Source organism: Amblyomma americanum, chromosome 6 (genome assembly GCF_052857255.1).
Source record: "Amblyomma americanum isolate KBUSLIRL-KWMA chromosome 6, ASM5285725v1, whole genome shotgun sequence".
NCBI lineage: Eukaryota > Metazoa > Arthropoda > Arachnida > Ixodida > Ixodidae > Amblyomma > Amblyomma americanum.
Window position 1 is genome coordinate 36,152,953 of NC_135502.1, and position 17,277 is coordinate 36,170,229.

The 17,277-nt window shown below is 48.7% G+C and overlaps 1 protein-coding gene across 1 annotated transcript; it reads left to right on the forward strand.

Annotated features, from left to right (window-relative positions):
* The first annotated feature begins 379 nt into the window (after positions 1–379).
* LOC144095204 (acetylcholinesterase-like) lies at positions 380–17,224 on the forward strand. The gene is made up of 7 exons (XM_077628992.1): positions 380–500; positions 3,648–4,094; positions 6,856–7,013; positions 8,781–9,036; positions 13,203–13,366; positions 15,073–15,378; positions 16,888–17,224. Exons 2-7 carry the CDS (start codon positions 3,720–3,722, stop codon positions 17,114–17,116), a joined length of 1,488 nt encoding a protein of 495 aa, XP_077485118.1. The 5' UTR covers positions 380–500; positions 3,648–3,719; the 3' UTR covers positions 17,117–17,224.
* The last annotated feature ends 53 nt before the right edge of the window (positions 17,225–17,277 follow it).

Genomic DNA, 17,277 nt, shown 5'->3' on the forward strand with positions numbered 1-17,277 from the left:
ACCCCTGAACCGCGCCGTCAAGGAAGGGATAAAGGAGGGAGTGAAAGAAGAAAGGAAGAAGAGGTGCCGTAGTGGAGGGCTCCGGAATAATTTCGACCACCTGGGGATCTTTAACGTGCACTGACATCGCACACCACACGGGCGCCTTAGCGTTTTTCCTCCATAAAAAAAAACGCTAAGGCGCCCGTGTGCTGTGCGACGTCAGTGCACGTTAAAGATCCCCAGGTGGTCGAAATTATTCCGGAGCCCTCCACTACGGCACCTATTCTTCCTTTCTTCTTTCACAAGCTATTCGCACGCCTCTCTCTCAAGACGGTTGACTTTCCCCTGACTGAAATGGGGCGACTGCATGGCGCAGGTGGTGGCATGGCGTAGCGGCCACCAACGTGCTCGTGTTCGCCGCCTACTTCTTCTTCGTCATCTTTGTCGAGGTGCACAAGGAGCCCGAGGCACGCCTTGACATCGGCACCGTCTACGGACGCACCTTCAAGAACTTCGAGGTGAAATGCCCATTACTCCTCGGTTGCTCCTTTGATATGGTTATTTATTTATTTATTTATTTATTTATTTATTTATTTACTTATTTATTTATTTATTTACTTATTCATACTGTCTGTCAGATTATGTGCATATCTACAAAGCACGTCATCCGAAGCCTTTAGCGAAGCAAAATTTCTCAAGATATTTAGGCACGTTGACGATATTTTAGTTGTTTTGAAGAAACAGCCGCCCGTTGACCTACCCATAAACACGGATGATGTTTTATCCTGTTCTAAACTATGCAAAATGTTTAGGTTTTAGCTATGAGTTCGAGTAAGGCAACAGTTTGCAGTTTGTGGAAATTAAAGTATGCGTTGTAAACTACGTGTTTCACGGAAATGTTTCCCACGTGGTTTATGGAGTTTAAAGTCCCAAAGCGACTCTGGCTATGAGGGACGCCGTAGTGAAGGGCTCGGGAAATTTCGACCACGTGGAGTTATTTAACGTGCACTGACATCGCACAGTACACGGGCCTCTAGCATTTCGCCTCCATCGAAATGCAATCGAACCCGCGTCTTTCGGGTCAGCAGCCGAGCGTCATAACCACTTAGCAACCGCGGCGGCTGTTGCCCATATACTCGCAAGAAATCGTTGCGCTTCGATTCTGCAATACTCCAAGACTGTTAAAGGCGCGATCACTACAATGTGCTTTGAATGAACCCTCATAAAATACTGCAGTCGTAAATAGCAGGAAAACTTTCATTACAGATTCTGGAGCTGGAGCAGGCAGGCCATCCTTGGCCGATTCTAAGGTCAGTCGCGAAGGCCTTATTATGAAAAAGATGAGAAGGAAGGAAGACAACCACCACCGAAGATGAGGTTGCAGCAAAAGAAAGTTATACCAGTGCTGGTAACCCCTGCACCCATAAAGCATGTTATAATCTGAAGCATTGTGCACTGAAGCACAAAGTTGCTGTGTTTTTTCGCGCCTCAAGAGCTTCCATCGTTGTGCCGTACTACTGAATTACTCAATTTGAAAAAAAAAAGATTTCGTCTGGAAAAAAGAATGGAAATCCAGTGGTGCAACGTGCGGTTGGTGTTTTATATCAAGTTCAGGTGACGTACGGGGAATTAAACATCGGCCAAGCGGGTCGATGTATCTAGGACAGCATGTGATAACATAAACTGTCATTGCAGAATGGAATAGGCTCACACTTAGCGCACCATTGTAAGAAATGTGGTCAAAAAGAACAGGAAAAAACTGACAGCAAGGTTACCACTACGTAACATGACGCTAAGCGACAGCTGGTAAGGTATCTGTATTTCACGACACTCTGAGGGAGAGAATATTAGGCAGACTGCTATTCTGTATAGCTATTTCTGGGCGCAATTTTTAGCTTTTCGGCTAGCTGTCCTCTCCACTCCGCCACCCTACGCGCGCCGCGCCTCCGATGATCCTTATGATGCGATGATCCTCCGATGATCCTCCGATGATGCTCCAATGATGCGCGTTTCGCCGCAGCTGCCGCAGATAAGCCTTGATAAATTCCTCCGCTCTCGGCCAAACACTCCCTCCTCTTTCCGCAGTAAACACCCTCAGGTTATGTTATCTATACCCATGCTTTCGCCATACCATCCTCCTAGTTTGCTTTGGTTTGGTTTATGGGATTCAACGTCCCAAAGGGACACACAGGCTAAGGGGGGCGCCGTAGTGGAGGGCTTCGGATTAATCTAGAACACCTGGGGTTCTTAACGTGCACTGACACGCACAAGCACACACGGGCGTTTCTGCGTTCAGCCTTAGCCGAAATGTGGCCGCCGTGCCAGGGATCAAACCCGTCAAACAAAGAATCGGCAGTCCAAAGCCAAAGCCACTGAATCAACGCGGTGGGTCCATGCAGTGTTTTCAGTGCACTTGAGGCACTGCGCAAGCGGAACTGTTTCTCAGCCACTGCACGCAGCCGAGAACAGTGGTCTGAGACAAGATCGTAGTGCACGCTCGTTGTGGAATAACGAAAACTGTCAATTGAGATGGAACCCAGGCAAAAGTGGGCAAGCCTCAAGCATAGCAGCAGTGAAGCGGGAGCACTGAATACATTGAAGCAGTTAACCGAATTTGTTATTGAAGCGAAAGGCTTCACTACGCTAGATAAAACAGTCGTCGCGTAGGCCAGAGAATGACTATGAACGACCTTCATCCTCACCACGTTAGCCGTGTATAAACATATGTGGAAGTTATGATGTCGAACCCTGACCTTTGCCCATGACCTTCAGTTGACCTTTGACCTCTGACCTCGGGTTTACATTTGACATTAGGTAAATTTGGGTTGACCTTTGACCTTAAGAACATCCGATGTGGTGATTTGAAGCCACGTGATGGCATCCGATGGGGGTGTCGTAATACCATGTGATGCCGCGTCATAGCCCCGTGGTCGCGAGCGTGTAGCAGAGCTGCCATGGACGAGCCTCAGACGCTTAGCAACCGTGCTTGCTTTTCGCTGAATTCTAGGGTTAGCCAAGTTAAGCCTCCGCCAATTTTTGTTATTAAAATTCGTTATTTTATAAACGTCATGAAAAATTGGAGAGGCACTTGGCATGACGCGATAGCGTTAATGGCTTTAATGCCCATATACGCGGAATTGGTCTTACTCAACTGTACATTCATAGATCCCTGGGAGTCCTCGTATCATTTCTGGCGCAGTGGCGCAGAGGTCAAGCGATGCGCCACTGCCCTGCGATGGCAGGTGCTGCCACCGTTGGGGCTTGAGCGACCCAGATTGCTCTTCCCGAACAACCTCTTTCAATCCAGTCATTCATTTAACTACCACCTGCCACGGTGGTAAATCTGGTTTTTTTGTGGGGATTTTTCCCCCACAACGCCTACGACGACGCCGGATTTTCTGTAGGACGCCTTAACGCTCTCTTGTTAAAATGTTATTTGCCGGACAAACTCCTCAATGTCACGCACTGAACTTAACGTATACGGGTAGCTCTGTGAATCTGGTTCCTGATATGTAAACAACATTTTTCTGAGTTCCCGTGGCACCGCGCTAGTCGCCATATATAGCAATACGCGCAGGCGACACACAGCGGTGAAAATGTTGACCTGACAGCCTAAAGCGAAATTTTTATTCGCTAAAATTGCCCGCTGCTCGCAACACACGCAGGTGCACGCGTATTACGGCGTCCCGTACGCCAGGCCTCCCGTGGGTCACCTGCGGTTCCGGCGACCCGAGCCCATGCCCCAAGGCGCGCTGGACCTGGACGGGCGCAACCCGCGCTACCCGTGCGTGCAGCACAACCTGTACTACGGCAACGTGACGATTGTGGAAGCGTCCAACACGACCGAGGACTGCCTCCACCTGGACGTGTACGCCCCGCGCGCGAGCAGCTCGTACGAGCAGCTGCCGGGCACCGGCCGCAGCGCCGTCCTGGTGGCCCTCATCGACATCCACTTCGCCAACGGCGGCAACTCGTACTACTTCGCCGACCCGCGCCGTTTCGTGAACAGCACTGGCGTGCTGGTCGTGGTGCCCAACTACCGGCTCGGGGCGCTGGGCTTCATGCGAAGCGGCAAGCAACGGTCGCCTGGCAACATGGGCCTTCTCGACCAGGTGCGTGGGTTGGCGAGGCCCGCTTACCGACGAGCTTCGCTCCAAAGGGAACGCAGAGCTCTCTTGTCGGTCATACCAGTAGCACAACTCCCCATAGCACTCTTTCTTGTATTAAAAATAGACTGTCTCATTTGGGCCAAATTTCGGAGGTTAGCTGTTTCGGGTTGTAACCCGACCGCGGCCGCCGCGTTTCGATGGAGGCGAGACGCAAAAGGCGCCCGTATGCTGAGCGATGCTAGTGTACGTTAAAGATCCCCGGTGGTCAAAATTATTTCGAAGCCTTTACCCGCCGTGGTGGCTCAGTGGTTAGCGCGCTCGGCTACTGATCCGGAGTTCCCGGGTTCGAACCCGACCGCGGCGGCTGCGTTTCGATGGAGGCAAAACGCTAAGGAGCCCGTGTGCTGTGCGATGTCAGTGCACGTTAAAGATAATAACAATAATAATTGGTTTTGGGAAAGGAAATGGCGCAGCATCTGTCTCATATATCGTTGGACACCTGAACCGCGCCGTAAGGGAAGGGATAAAGGAGGGAGTGAAAGAAAGGAAGAAAGAGGTCCCGCAGTGGACGGCTCCGGAATAATTTCGACCACCTGGGGATCTTTAACGTGCACTGACATCGCACAGCACACGGGCGCCTTAGCGTTTTACCTCCATAAAAACGCAGCCACCGTGGTCGTGTTCGAACCCGGGAACTCCGGATCAGTAGCCGAGCACTCTAACCACTGAGCCACTGCGGCGGGTTTAAATATCCCCAGGTGGTCGAATGTATTCCGGAGCCCTTCACTACGGCACCTTTTAATTCCTTTCTTCTTTCACTCCCTCCTTTATTATCCCTTCCCTTACGGCGCGGTTCTGGTGTCCAACGATATATGACAGATACTGCGCCATTTCCTTTCCCTAAAATCCAATTATTATTATTATTATTATTATTATTATTATTATTATTATTATTATTATTATTATTATTATTATTATTATTATTATTATTATTATTATTATTAAAGCCTGCCACTACGGCATCTTTTTCTCTCTTCTTTCACTCGCACTTACCCCCTTCCTTCACGGAGTGATTGAGGTGTTCACCGAGAAGCGCGCAAGTTAACGCGGATTTCGTTTCCTGATAACCAGTCAAGAAAGCCTAGTGTGCACGTGAGCGCATAGACGTCAAAATAGGCCTGTGAGACACCCAACCGGGCAGTCGCCTATGAAACGTCAAGAAGGTCTTGCCAATCTAGACCTCTCGGCCGCTAATGACAATCAGTTTTCCTTGAGTAATGCTCAAAGCTACAAGCTTTAATGATTTTTTCGCATGGCCGCTCTACGCATGCGCGTCATTCCTCCTCTGCCCCTTCCTGGGCTTCATTGCTTGAAAACAAGAGAACAGAATCTGGTTTTTATGGAGGAAAAACGCTAAGGCGTCCGTGTGCTGTGCGATGTCAGTGCACGTTTAAGATCCCCAGGTGGTCGAAATTATTCCGGAGCCCTCCACTACGGCACCTCATTCTTCGTTTCTTCTTTCACTCCCTCTCTTGTCCCTTCCCTTACGGCGCGGTTCAGGTGTCCAACGATATATGAGACAGATACTGCGCCATTTCCTCTCCCCAAAAACCAATTATTATTATTATTATTATTATTAATCTACTACGCATGCGCAGTTCGTGTTGGAGACAGGCGAAAGCAATAAGTGAGGGCAGCTGCAAACACACAAATGGCATGCGCAGTTGGCGCCTGTTAAAGGCGGGTCGCTCCTATGTCTGCCCATGTGTGTCTGTTTTCAACCAGTTTTCTGGGTAACGCACGAATTTTTGCGCATGCTAAATACAGCGCTGCGTCTGGAAAAAAAAGCCAATTGAGAAATGCAGGGCAGGGAGCATAGAACTAAAAGCTGACAAAGCGACGCGTTTCAAGGCCTCCCAAGGCTGTTCAAAACGTAGGTGGGGTGAGGAAAAGCGGCAGCGGCGCCGCCAACAGTTGAAGAGATGTTCATCCGCGGCATCACCAGGGGCCAACTTCAAAAAACTATAGCCACAGGTTGTGGTCGGGTTTGATTTGAAGCTTCGTAAATCGAAGGATTAAAAAGTGAGTGCAGGTGCACCCTAACCGAAGACAAAGACCCGAAAGGGGAAGACAGGACTAGTGCTATACTCTGTCTTGTCTTCTCCTGTTCGCGGTCTAATTGGCTTTCTATAGCGCTGCCGTAGCTGTAAATTATGAACCAACAAGCTCAACAACATATTTTCCTTAGTGTGAAAGAACTCTGACTGGGAGTGGGATTCTAATGCCACAGCTGTAGGGAAGAGCAGGTAATATTTATTCGCAGCGAGTGAAGCCCGAAAGACGTTGCAAAAATTCTCAGACTTCACACCCTCATTTTCGACGAAGTGATGCGACAGTTCTCACTATAAGTAGAGCGGATTCCGATGTTACTAATCAAAACACATTGAGCTGCCGGTCAAACCAGTAACACTTAATGAGCGACTCCTTGCAGAAAAGAACCGGTTCTCTATCTTTTCATTTCACTTCATCAGCATCTGTCTCTAGCTATTTGCTACAGCAGCTAATAGGTTCTCTGGTAGGCCCATGAAATAATTGCTGTACACAATGAAGCGTCGGAGAATAAATATTAAGCCTAAAAAAGACAGCTTATGCTTGACATTATGCCATCATTCAAGACTGCTTCATAATTCCTGCGTTATATTTCCGGCATCCAAAATACAAGAGCACGCCTTCTCCTATGCCTCGTCTTATTCCCCGCCGGCAGGCCCTAATGCTGCGCTGGGTGCGAGACAACGTCTTCAGCTTCGGTGGCAACCCTCACAACATCATCCTCATGGGTGCGGGAGGCGGGGCAGTCGCCGCGGGTTACCACCTCCTGTCGCCTATCACAAGAGGCTTCACAAGGCGTGCTATCCTGCACAGGTACGTACCACGCAAAGTAGTATCTCTACATTGTTCGCGTACATGGCGATGGACGCTAGCAGCGCGCAGAAAAGGGCACTCACTACCGCAAGATTCCGCCATCCAACAGGACAGTGGCGGATGGCGACCGTCCAGATGACAAGGGTCACGAGTTGCGTGTTCAAACGTCCCCACTTCTAACCACAGAGGCTATTCCGAGAAAGGACCGGAGAAAATTCTGAGAAAAGTCCGGAATTTTCTAGACATTTCGCGTCGCCGTGTCTTATTAAGTCCCCCGCCTCTCGTGACCTTCGGAGTGAGTCTCTATGGCGAAAGGTGTGGAATTGTAACCGCTTATTCTGCCAATGATTCAAGGGTGCCATTAGCCAGTTCTTGCGGTTGAAACCTTGACGTGTATGCGGCACTCAGCACGAGCAACGCACTATGTGCAGTGTTCCTAATAATTTCCCGATCCACAGTCGCGCAGCAGTGCTTTTCCAGATGCACGTCTGGATCCATAGACGCTATAGACAGCGAGCAAGAATGTCCTGCTCGCTCTACAAGACTTTCGCAAGCGCCTTTTACCTCCACCACACGGGCGAATTTAATGTTACTTTTAACGAGCGACACGCGCTTTAAATGTCATCAGAGCAGCGAGTCTGACAAGAGAAATTTAAGTGACGCTGACTGCAGATATATACTTGGCGTGAGGTAGGCGACCCCACTTCACTAAGAGTGAAATGAGGCCCATGTGCGTAACCTGAATGGCGGTACTTCAAGAATTATAACTAACGCACCTGAAAACAACGGTTGTGATGTATTATCAAATGTTACGTTAAATTCTGTTGCTGCAAATTCTTTTGATTATGTTGCTACAATAAGCACGCTTATCGACGATACATGTATATGGCTATTTTGCTGTCCTGAAAGTTGCGGAAAATGCTTTCATGTACCAAAAGAGACCTAAGAGAAACCTTCGTCATTAAAGGCAAAATATGTCGCTTGAAAATTTTTGCTTGCTATTAGTACGAAGTAAACCTGAGGGGTGTCTGAGATAGCAGTCTTGGTGCTACAGGTAGCGTAAGAGGGCTCTCGCGCAGTTGTCATATCCTTCCCGTTTTATCACGTTCAGCGTGGCACCTGCTCAACTCTCAACGTTAAGCTACATATAGCGTGAATACATTCGAAAGTAGAAGGGCAGACAGCCGCCGCTGTAGCTCAGACGGTAGAGCACTGCACGAGACGTACGGAGGCTGTGGGCTCGAATCCTACCGGCGGTGTGGTTGTCTTTACTTCTACTTTTTGCGAAATTTTCTACCTAAACGATTATGCGAGTAATTTCCACCCTGATCGGCTGCACCATAAAGGTACAATCCCCTATGTTTTCCTTGGTTTCAATAACAGGTTTTCCGTGTGTCTATACGCCGTCGAACCTCGCTATAACAAAATGGTTTATAACAAAATAATCGATATATCGAAGGAATGACCATTCCGCTTGGAAGCTCGGCCAACGCGGGCTATAACGAAGCTACGGTTGTAATGAAGTAATTTCCGGTCACCTTCGACTTCGTAAAAACGAGGTTCAACTGTAATAATGAAGCCCGTTCGTCACCTAACCTCTGTCTTACCGGTCGCTATCGACATCATTTCCGAACGGCAAAATGATGTCGTTGTGCCGTGTTGCACCGTGCCGCTAAACCGGCACTTCCCAAGGCGCCTGTCACCGGTCAGGCGCCAAGTGGCGCTGCAACATAATCCCCGTAGGCTTACGCGCTTCCGTGCGCGCAGCGGCTCCCCGTTGATACCGTTCCCGGCGCTGACGACCGACGACCCGCTCGACGGCATCGCGCACAATGCGCAGTGCTCAAAGGACGGGGCCGGGGCCAACCTGGACCAGGCGGCCACGCTCAGCTGCCTGCACGACAGGCCCACGGAGGTGCTGCGCGACGCGCTCACCAAGGGACACTACCCGGTCACTCAGGACTCCTTCCTGCCCCTGCCGTTCGAGACCATGCTGGCGCAGTCGACGGACCAGACGGCGCAGGTGAGGAGGCCCACTCGCTGGACTAATCTCTCTAATATCCGTGCCGGACTGGCACTTAGCCTTTGAACCGATATTGTGGGCGGAATCAAAAGCTAAAGGATCTAAAAGCTAAAGTTCTGCGACGGAGCGTCACACAACTTTGCACTCTCTTACTGGTAATAATTTGCAGAGACACACACGCACACCCGCACATGCACGGAACGCTGGGTGCAACTGCTGAAGAATTTATTTTCAGTGACTGCCCACAGAATCATTATACAGTCTGTCGAAGCTATCTTCTTCTTCTTCTTCTTCTTCTTTTCTTCTTCTTCTTCTTCTTCTTCTTCTTCTTCTTCTTCTTCTTCTTCTTCTTCTTCTTCTTCTTCTTCTTCTTCTTCTTCTTCTTCTTCTTCTTCTTCTTCTTCTTCTTCTTTTTTTTCCTTTTACTATCCTTCCAAGCTCACTTGCATGATGTGTATAACCTGGGTTCTCCTACCTACGCAGCCATGCATGCAATGTTCACCCCCACCATACGTGTCCACGTATACTCTTTATGCTCGTAAATAAATGGGTGGTATCTACTGCTATCCAGAGAGTTGGGCCTGGAATATTATCGTAGTGAATAACAGAATGTAATACAATATTTCCCCATTAGAACGTCCCAGCGATTCCCTTTGAGGAAGTAAACGCTTGTGCCTTATTTCACTCCTAGCCGCACTCTTGCTAAGTCAAAGCTAGTCGGGGCAGCCATAGCAACACACTCTCTGCAGAGAAAAGAAAATGCAGTTGACTGAGCAATCCGTTAGTCTAACGCTCCGCGCTGAGAACTATATGCAAAGCAGTTTAATAGCTGGATATTTACCAACAGAAACAATACCTCTTGGGCAAAAATAAAAAAAGAAGATACTCCCCGCTACAAGAGAGCCGTAGAAAGCAGAATGTCAGCGTTGTCAGATATAAAAAAAATCCACCCGATGACTTGCTGTCTCCGAGAAGCGCACGACCATTGGTACGCAGTGCATGCAAAACAACTGGGTTCGTTTTGAAAACAATGATAGGCACTTTTTTTTTAATTTTCGTACTAAATCTTGCACTGGTTGTTTTCGTACGTAAAAAACCATCGCTGGTGACGACGTCGCAAGTTTTCGGTGTGAGATTGTGGAACCGCTCGATGGAAATGACTTATGCATACCAAGAACGCAGCCTATTCACTTTTGATTTAGCTAACCTGCTCTGAAGTTTGTTGCCTCAATCACAACGCCATAACAAATAGCCTGGCGATAGGAGCTAGCAATGTTTGAAGCACCCAGAGTGCTTTTCCACGCCACCTGTCTGAGAGGCGTGAGCTTCCGCGCTCTGCCGAAGCCATGCATGGCGTGCCAGCTATCTAGGCTACGTCGAAAGAAAACAGGCAAGGAATGTTTTCAGCTAAACGACGGGCTTCTATTCGTTCAGAATGTGGTCTCACGTCGGCAGCACCCCAAGCGGCTGACGACGGCAGTTTTTGGGCTCGCAGTGGAGCCCTTTCAGCGCCGCCTAGACACTGCAGCATGCCTGTAGTAAGAGAATCACGAATGCCATCTAGCCTGCTGCCAGTAAAAACTTCCAGTATGGCGCGGGCAATATACCATGTAGAGCAAATCCCGATACTCGATATCCTCTAGCCTGCAACAGAAGGGGAAGATAGCAGAGAAAGTACTATCCATACCAGAATCCGACAAGCTTAAAAAAAAACCTAAACGCATACGCAGGGATATTCGGAGGGAAGTGAGATTCGTAACCTTCACAAGACAGAATTGCATTCCATGGTATAGCGGTTGCAACAAAGGGCTCTAGGCATGCTTTCATGCTTCGTGCATATGTTAGAAATCGGCATCATACAGCTACCTTATACCTGTTTAGTTAACGCTTCAATAAAAACTGCAAACGCCGCGATGTTTCAGTGTTTATGGCGGTCGGCTGCTGACCCAAAAGACGCGAGTTCGATCCCGGCTGCGGCGGTCGACTTTCGATGGAGGCGAAATGCTAGAGGCCCGTGCACTGTGCGGTGTCAGTGCACGTTAAAGAACTCCGGGTGGTCGAAATTCCCGGTGCTGTTCACTACGGCGTCCCTCATAGCCTGAGTGGCTTTGAGACATCTCCCAAAAACCAGACCAAACCAATAGAAACTGCGGCTGTGCAGCTCGCGCACAATCACAGTATAGCTTCCAGGAGGAGCGACCACGGTTGGAGGTTACGCTGTAACCGTAAGCTTAAACATTGAAGCATCAATACTCGCGGACAGTAACGTAACCTGTATGTCGTGGTTATGTCTGGCATGACTACAAATCTGTGTAGGCCAGTAACGATTACGAAAGGTTCAAAGCGGGATTGGATTGAGGCTGAACTCCTTGTCTCCAGCTTTCCTGTTGATTAAAAGACAACCACACTGTGTTTCTGTTAATGCACATGCGTCAGTGTAGAAAGAATGACGACGTCACCGATCTTGCACGCGCGGTTTCTTAAGACGTTTTAATGCCCTAGCATTGGAAGCCTCATGGGGCCAAAACGCGACGTCGATAATAAAATTCGCCTATTAGCCGCAGGAAAGCGACGTCACCAGTCCAGGCCATTCGCATTGGCTGGAAGGAAATGACGTCCGGAGACCGATGTGACGTAACTTTCGATGAAAACATCAAAGCTTCTAATGCTATCGCATTTCCAACGCGTGCAGCAATTAGATGTCCCTGTGCATTTTTTTCGGCCTATTTTTTTATCGATCAGCACGGGATACACAGTTGTTTTCTGCAATTTGTAAAAGCTGCTTTCTTGCGTTAGCACTAGATGTTCCTTTCTGCCACTTAGCCGTTGTCTGTGAGGTCTATCTGGCCATCGGGAAGTGGGCCACTTAGATCATATGACCTTGTGAGGTCGTCACAACCTCTCCACCGGATTATGAGCAAACTGCCTAGCGCGGAAGGTGGCAGTGAAATTAATGATTAGTCGCGAAAGATTGCTCGGAAAGAGCAACCGGGATCACACAATCCCCATCGGTGGCAGCACCTTCCAGCCATTGCAGGGCAGTGGCGCATAGCTTGACTCCTGGCGCACCACTGCGCCAGGAGTGGTATGTGGATTCCCAGTGATCTATGAATGTAACGTAAAGAATGACCAATTATTATTATATGGGCACTAACACATTAACGCTATCGCGTCACAACCTGAAGGCGGAGCTCAAGTTCGATTTCGCCGATCTTTTTCTGAAGCCTGCTTGACCTTGAAAACCGAGCCTCGAACCGAAACCAAAGCGAAAACCGAATTGCCAGCGCATGTAATTTGCATTTAGTCTACACGCTAAGTTGTCCGCCATTTTTTTTTTTGAAGCACTGACCGCACAGAATAAACAAAAGACGGGGGAGCACCCCTCAGTCCCCTCAGTCCGCTGGCCAACGTTTCAACAATAGCCCTCTCGTGGAAGTGTGGTCTGAGTATTGAGTCTTACCTCCTGGCGTTTGCTCATTTTATGCTGTCTTCACCTTTCCTTACTATATAAAAAGCTCCGTCGGCACTTCTATGCAAACTCTTGTGCCACCAGTGCGCATGTCAAGGCATCTAGTCTGACCAAAGGAGTGAACGTGATAGTGACGCGATGCTCTCTAAACGTTGCCCCGCACTGTTGGGACACAAAGTGAGCTGAGCGCATCAGCTTAATGTCAAGCTAATAGCAGCGCAACGCAGCGGTCCACCATGAAAACGCGGCAGGAACCAAACGGTAATATGCTAGACATTAACCTACTTGTAGACCAGGCTATGCTAAAGACCTCGCGGACCATTATTTTGTTTGGTGTAATGTTTTGCACATGCCATGAAGAGCTTAAATGACGAAATAAAATAAAAAACCGTGGCGCATGGCCTGCTGTCCACTGCTGAGCACGAGTCAGAAAGACTTAACTTATGTATGCAGATTTTTGCCTTCGATGGTGACTTCTTAATTCAGAAGGCCATGCCTGGCTGTGATCTCCCGCGCACTGCGGACCGGGCGCCCGTCAAGGGAAGGGACAGCTAGTGTTCCCACGAGGCTTTTGTGGAATGGCCAGACCATATGGCAGAGGTAGTTGTCCATGTGTTTAGCACTAATCTCCGGCTAGCTCAGTTCCGGTGACGGCAGCCAGTGCCACAAGCGTTTCTTCTCATTGACTCGGCGTCAGGTGCTGGTGGGGAACGTTATCGACGAAGGTAGTCTGACGGTGGCGCACGTCTTCCGCAACCTGACCGCCAACGACTGGCGGTCCAGCAAGAGGGAGTTCATCATCGACAAGCTGCTTACATTCCTCGAGCCGTACAAGGTGCCTCACCTGGACAAGATAATAAAGTACGACCTCCGCTGTCCTCTTTGCGTCTTCGCTTACTCGCTACGCAAACAAAACCTTTCAAAGAAGCTAGAAATGCGAACCTGCAAATGCCGCATGAGTATGCTGCTTGGAGTCTAAGCCTGAACCCGCTTGCAGTGGCGGCGGATGAGCCACTTGCGAAACTGCCTTTCGAAATGCTGCCATTTCATGTGTCTTTTTTGAGCGCCTAAAATGGTACTTAGCGGTGTAGTTCATCTGTCTGTCGATAGCTGACGCCACAATCTGCAAATATATGCAGTTAAGTCTAATCTGAGCGTCATGAATTTAAGCAGAAGCCGTTTTTCACAAACCCTCGGTAACACGGTGCTCGCTCGGTAACTTGCAACGCTCGCTAACGCAGCATGTTGCACCGCTGGTAGCGGGCCATGCCAAGCAGGCCATCTTTCACTGGTGAACGTAGCCTTCAAGATGGCAGTCTTGAATTCAACACTGGAAAGCTAATCTTCCATGCTGTGCGCCAGGACACACATGTGTTCGCAACCGGTTCCCACTTCCTACCTACCTGTTTCCACAAACACAGACGCATCCAGCATCCCGATATTTCGGGACACCACGGCTTCCCTGAAAAAAATTGATTTTGACCTTCTTTGCACCCCTAACCATTTGTGTCACTGTCGCAGGTCGAAATCCTTACTCCTATTACGAAGTCTCCCCAAAAGTATGACCTAGCTGCGTGGAACAGTGCGACCCTGAGCTGGGTCGGTATAACATAACGATTCGTTCCCAAATCGATATAAGTTCTGAATTTCGAACCTTTCACCAATGGCTGAGGTGACGTCACGCCATAGGCTTCAGCCAATAATGAAGAATGAACGCGGGGTGGGGCGTCACTTTCGCCGCTGGTAACGGGCGGAAAATTCAAAAAAGGCATGGAATCTGTTGCAGAACAGTTGTATTATGCCGGCCTTGACATTGCGCGTAAACCACGCTAAATGGCCTGAACGACGTAAGTGAAGAAATACGAATGACGCTCAGGGGCACAGAAATGCTAGAATTAATACAAAATTCTGCTGCTCGATTTCTATTTTGTAATTAAAACTTAATCGTTGCAGAGCTAGTAACATCAAGGCATCGCTGGGATGGTGTCTATTAAGAACAAATCGAAACTATTTTCGGTTAGATATGCTGTACGCAAAATTTATCATGGCATATGATAACAGAAAAACATGGAAATTTCCTTACTTTCCCGTACTTCATGTCGAACAGGCGCGATCTTGAGTGCAAAATCAGGGAAGTGAAATGCAGCACTAGCGAAGGTTTCAAAATCAATGAATGACGTTGACTGCCTCAACGAGTCACGAGTCACAGAGTGCCGATTTGAAATGATGTTCTAGTCCCGATGTGCAGTTGTCCTTTTTTTTGTGTTTTCCAAGTTGTGCTTTTTTATATTGTTTGATCATTACACTCACATATAGCATCATTCATGAGTACTCCTTAGTAAAACACGTTGCGGGGCTAGTTGGTTATGCATATTCTTTCGTTAAAATTTAAGCGCCCGTCCTGTCATGTCTTCTGTGTATTCGTCCTAAAAGTTAGCGCTGCTTAAATTTTAACGAAAGAATCATGAGTACTCCCCTCTGCAATAATGTATTTGTGCGCTGCAGGTAGCTACGATTAAATGCATGAATTAAAGAGACATGTGAAACACTGCTGTCTCGCACTGCAGGTGTTATCTGTCTAATCCGGACAAGGCGCAGCAGGTGCTGACCTTCTTCGACGTCGCCTCCGAGATGATCGGCGACATGCTGTACGTGTGTCCGATGAAGCGCTTCGCCGACCTGTTCTCGCAGGCGGGAAACCGGGTCAGCTACTTCGTGTTCACCTACAAGCCGGCCGCGTCCACCGACCGCCTCGGCACGCACGCCACGCAGCTGGACGACGTGCTCAGCGTGTTCGGCACGCACGCGCACCCCTCCGAGCTGCGCTTCACCGAGAGGCTGATGAAGCACTGGGGGGAGTTCGCGAAGTCCGGGTGAGTCCTCAGATATATACACACGGGCTGCTGCTCAGGCGCGTAGTAATGCTGGGTCTCTTTCAGCATGCCGCAAGTACTCCAATGTTAAGAACAGACATATTCAAGGACCGAACAGCGCGAGAGAGAGGGTCAAAAAAAAAAAAAGACAGGCGCCAGATTCTCTCAACTGAACTTTATTCGAACGGACAGGGAACGACGTATGGTTGGGCCAAGCAACAACCAAAACCGAAAGAAAAAGAAAACAAACGTCAGTTAGACTAAATTTGAGCTGTGATTTCAGCGCTCGTCCTCGCACTATTTGATTCTTGAATATGGCTGCATACCAACTCGTCTAGCAGTCTCTACTTTTGTTATGAACAGTAGGTTACCAATTAGAGCAGTTGTATCCTGCTAGGTCTCCCCTGTGGGGCTGAAACTTGGCAGTACCAAAGGAAAGGCTCGAGCTATCCTTGAGGGAATCACGAGGAAGTAGACACGTGCGTGACATGTAATGCGGAAAACAATTAACTGGTTCCCCGTTGGCGTAACAGACTGTATCCCAAAGGGGGTAAAACGGCGTAGCTGTTGTACGGGTAAGGTGGAAGATGAGATCTGACTCCTGTAAAGGGCTCTCCTGTACTTCCTTACAAGGGCCGTGAAGCACCCCTTTCTCTATCACGAGCAATCCCACAGAATCCGTAGAGCGACTTGCAACCGTTGTTGTATACTTGGCCATTTCTGCTTTAATTACTCGTGCATCAACTGCTCCAGCTAACAAACAAGTGATGACGAACTATACGTTGATTTTCATTTTACACGGGTGCCACATGTATCACCGAAAAAAAAACTAATTCTTGGCTAGAAAAATAATATTTACTGAAAAAAACTGCGCTCTGAAATAAACACCGTATAAATTCCGGCGAATTTTCAAAAATAAGACCCAGAAAGTGCAACTCTTAGCTGTATCCTATTGTTGAGGGTTTTGGCATAGCATGGTCGTTCATCCAACTTCTCCAGTTCCTGTCTCTCGTTTTCATCCGCCTATCTGTGTGGTATGTCGCCACAGCCCGTTCCCCAGCCTCCAGCCCGTTACCATGGCTAACGGTGAGACGTTTCGCTGCGTCACAATACCCGCACAGAAACGGGATCCCTCTGTCCCACCATTCCGCTCCCACATGTCCAACCTTCTCGGAAAAAAATTTCGAAAATTGGAAAATGCTAAGATACTCTTATGGAAATATTGAAGGTAACGGTCCATTCTTCTGATGTGTAGCAAAATTTTTCTTTTAAAGTATTTCCGTCGAATGCATCGAACAGTTAAGACTGTCATAGAAAACCTACGTGGAACGCTTTTGGTGATAGCAGAAACGTTAATAGAAAACAAAAATTCAACACTGCCATCGGGTGATCTGCGGGTATATTGATTGTTATAGTGAAATCTTATATTGTGAGAAAAAGAAATGCGTTCATCGAAGGTTTCCCGCTCAAAAGTGCTTTCGTCCAGAATTGTTGGGTTCCAAAACGCAGGGACCTGCCGTCGCTGAAAGGCGGCCGCCCCTGGCCTCCGTACACGATGGAAAACCCGCGCTACGTGTTCCTGGAGAACCGCGAGGACGGCGAGCTCTCCACGGAGGAGAAGGAAGACTACCGGGACCAGCAGTGCAAGTACTGGGCCGACTACCTGAGCATGCAGAGCGCATCCCAGCAGCCCGAGGACTTCCGCTACAAGTGCGAGGAGATCAGCCCGAACGCCTAGCCGGCTTCCTCGCCCAACTCGCCGACCTGCGCTTACGAGTGTTGCGCAGCGGAAGTATAGCACGGGGTGCACTTATTGGCGACTCTACAACCAACCACACGAAACTTATTAAGCAGCATTTCTACGTTCTATTTCATGTTCTTACCATTATAAAACGCCTG

Excerpts from the sequence above, each read along its gene's own strand:
- LOC144095204 (XM_077628992.1), top strand. The coding sequence starts at position 3,720 with ATGCCCCAAGGCGCGCTGGACCTGGACGGGCGCAACCCGCGCTACCCG. Across the intron at positions 9,037-13,202 it reads CGACGGACCAGACGGCGCAG|GTGCTGGTGGGGAACGTTAT; the intron begins GTGAGGAGGCCC and ends ACTCGGCGTCAG. Across the intron at positions 13,367-15,072 it reads CACCTGGACAAGATAATAAA|GTGTTATCTGTCTAATCCGG; the intron begins GTACGACCTCCG and ends CTCGCACTGCAG.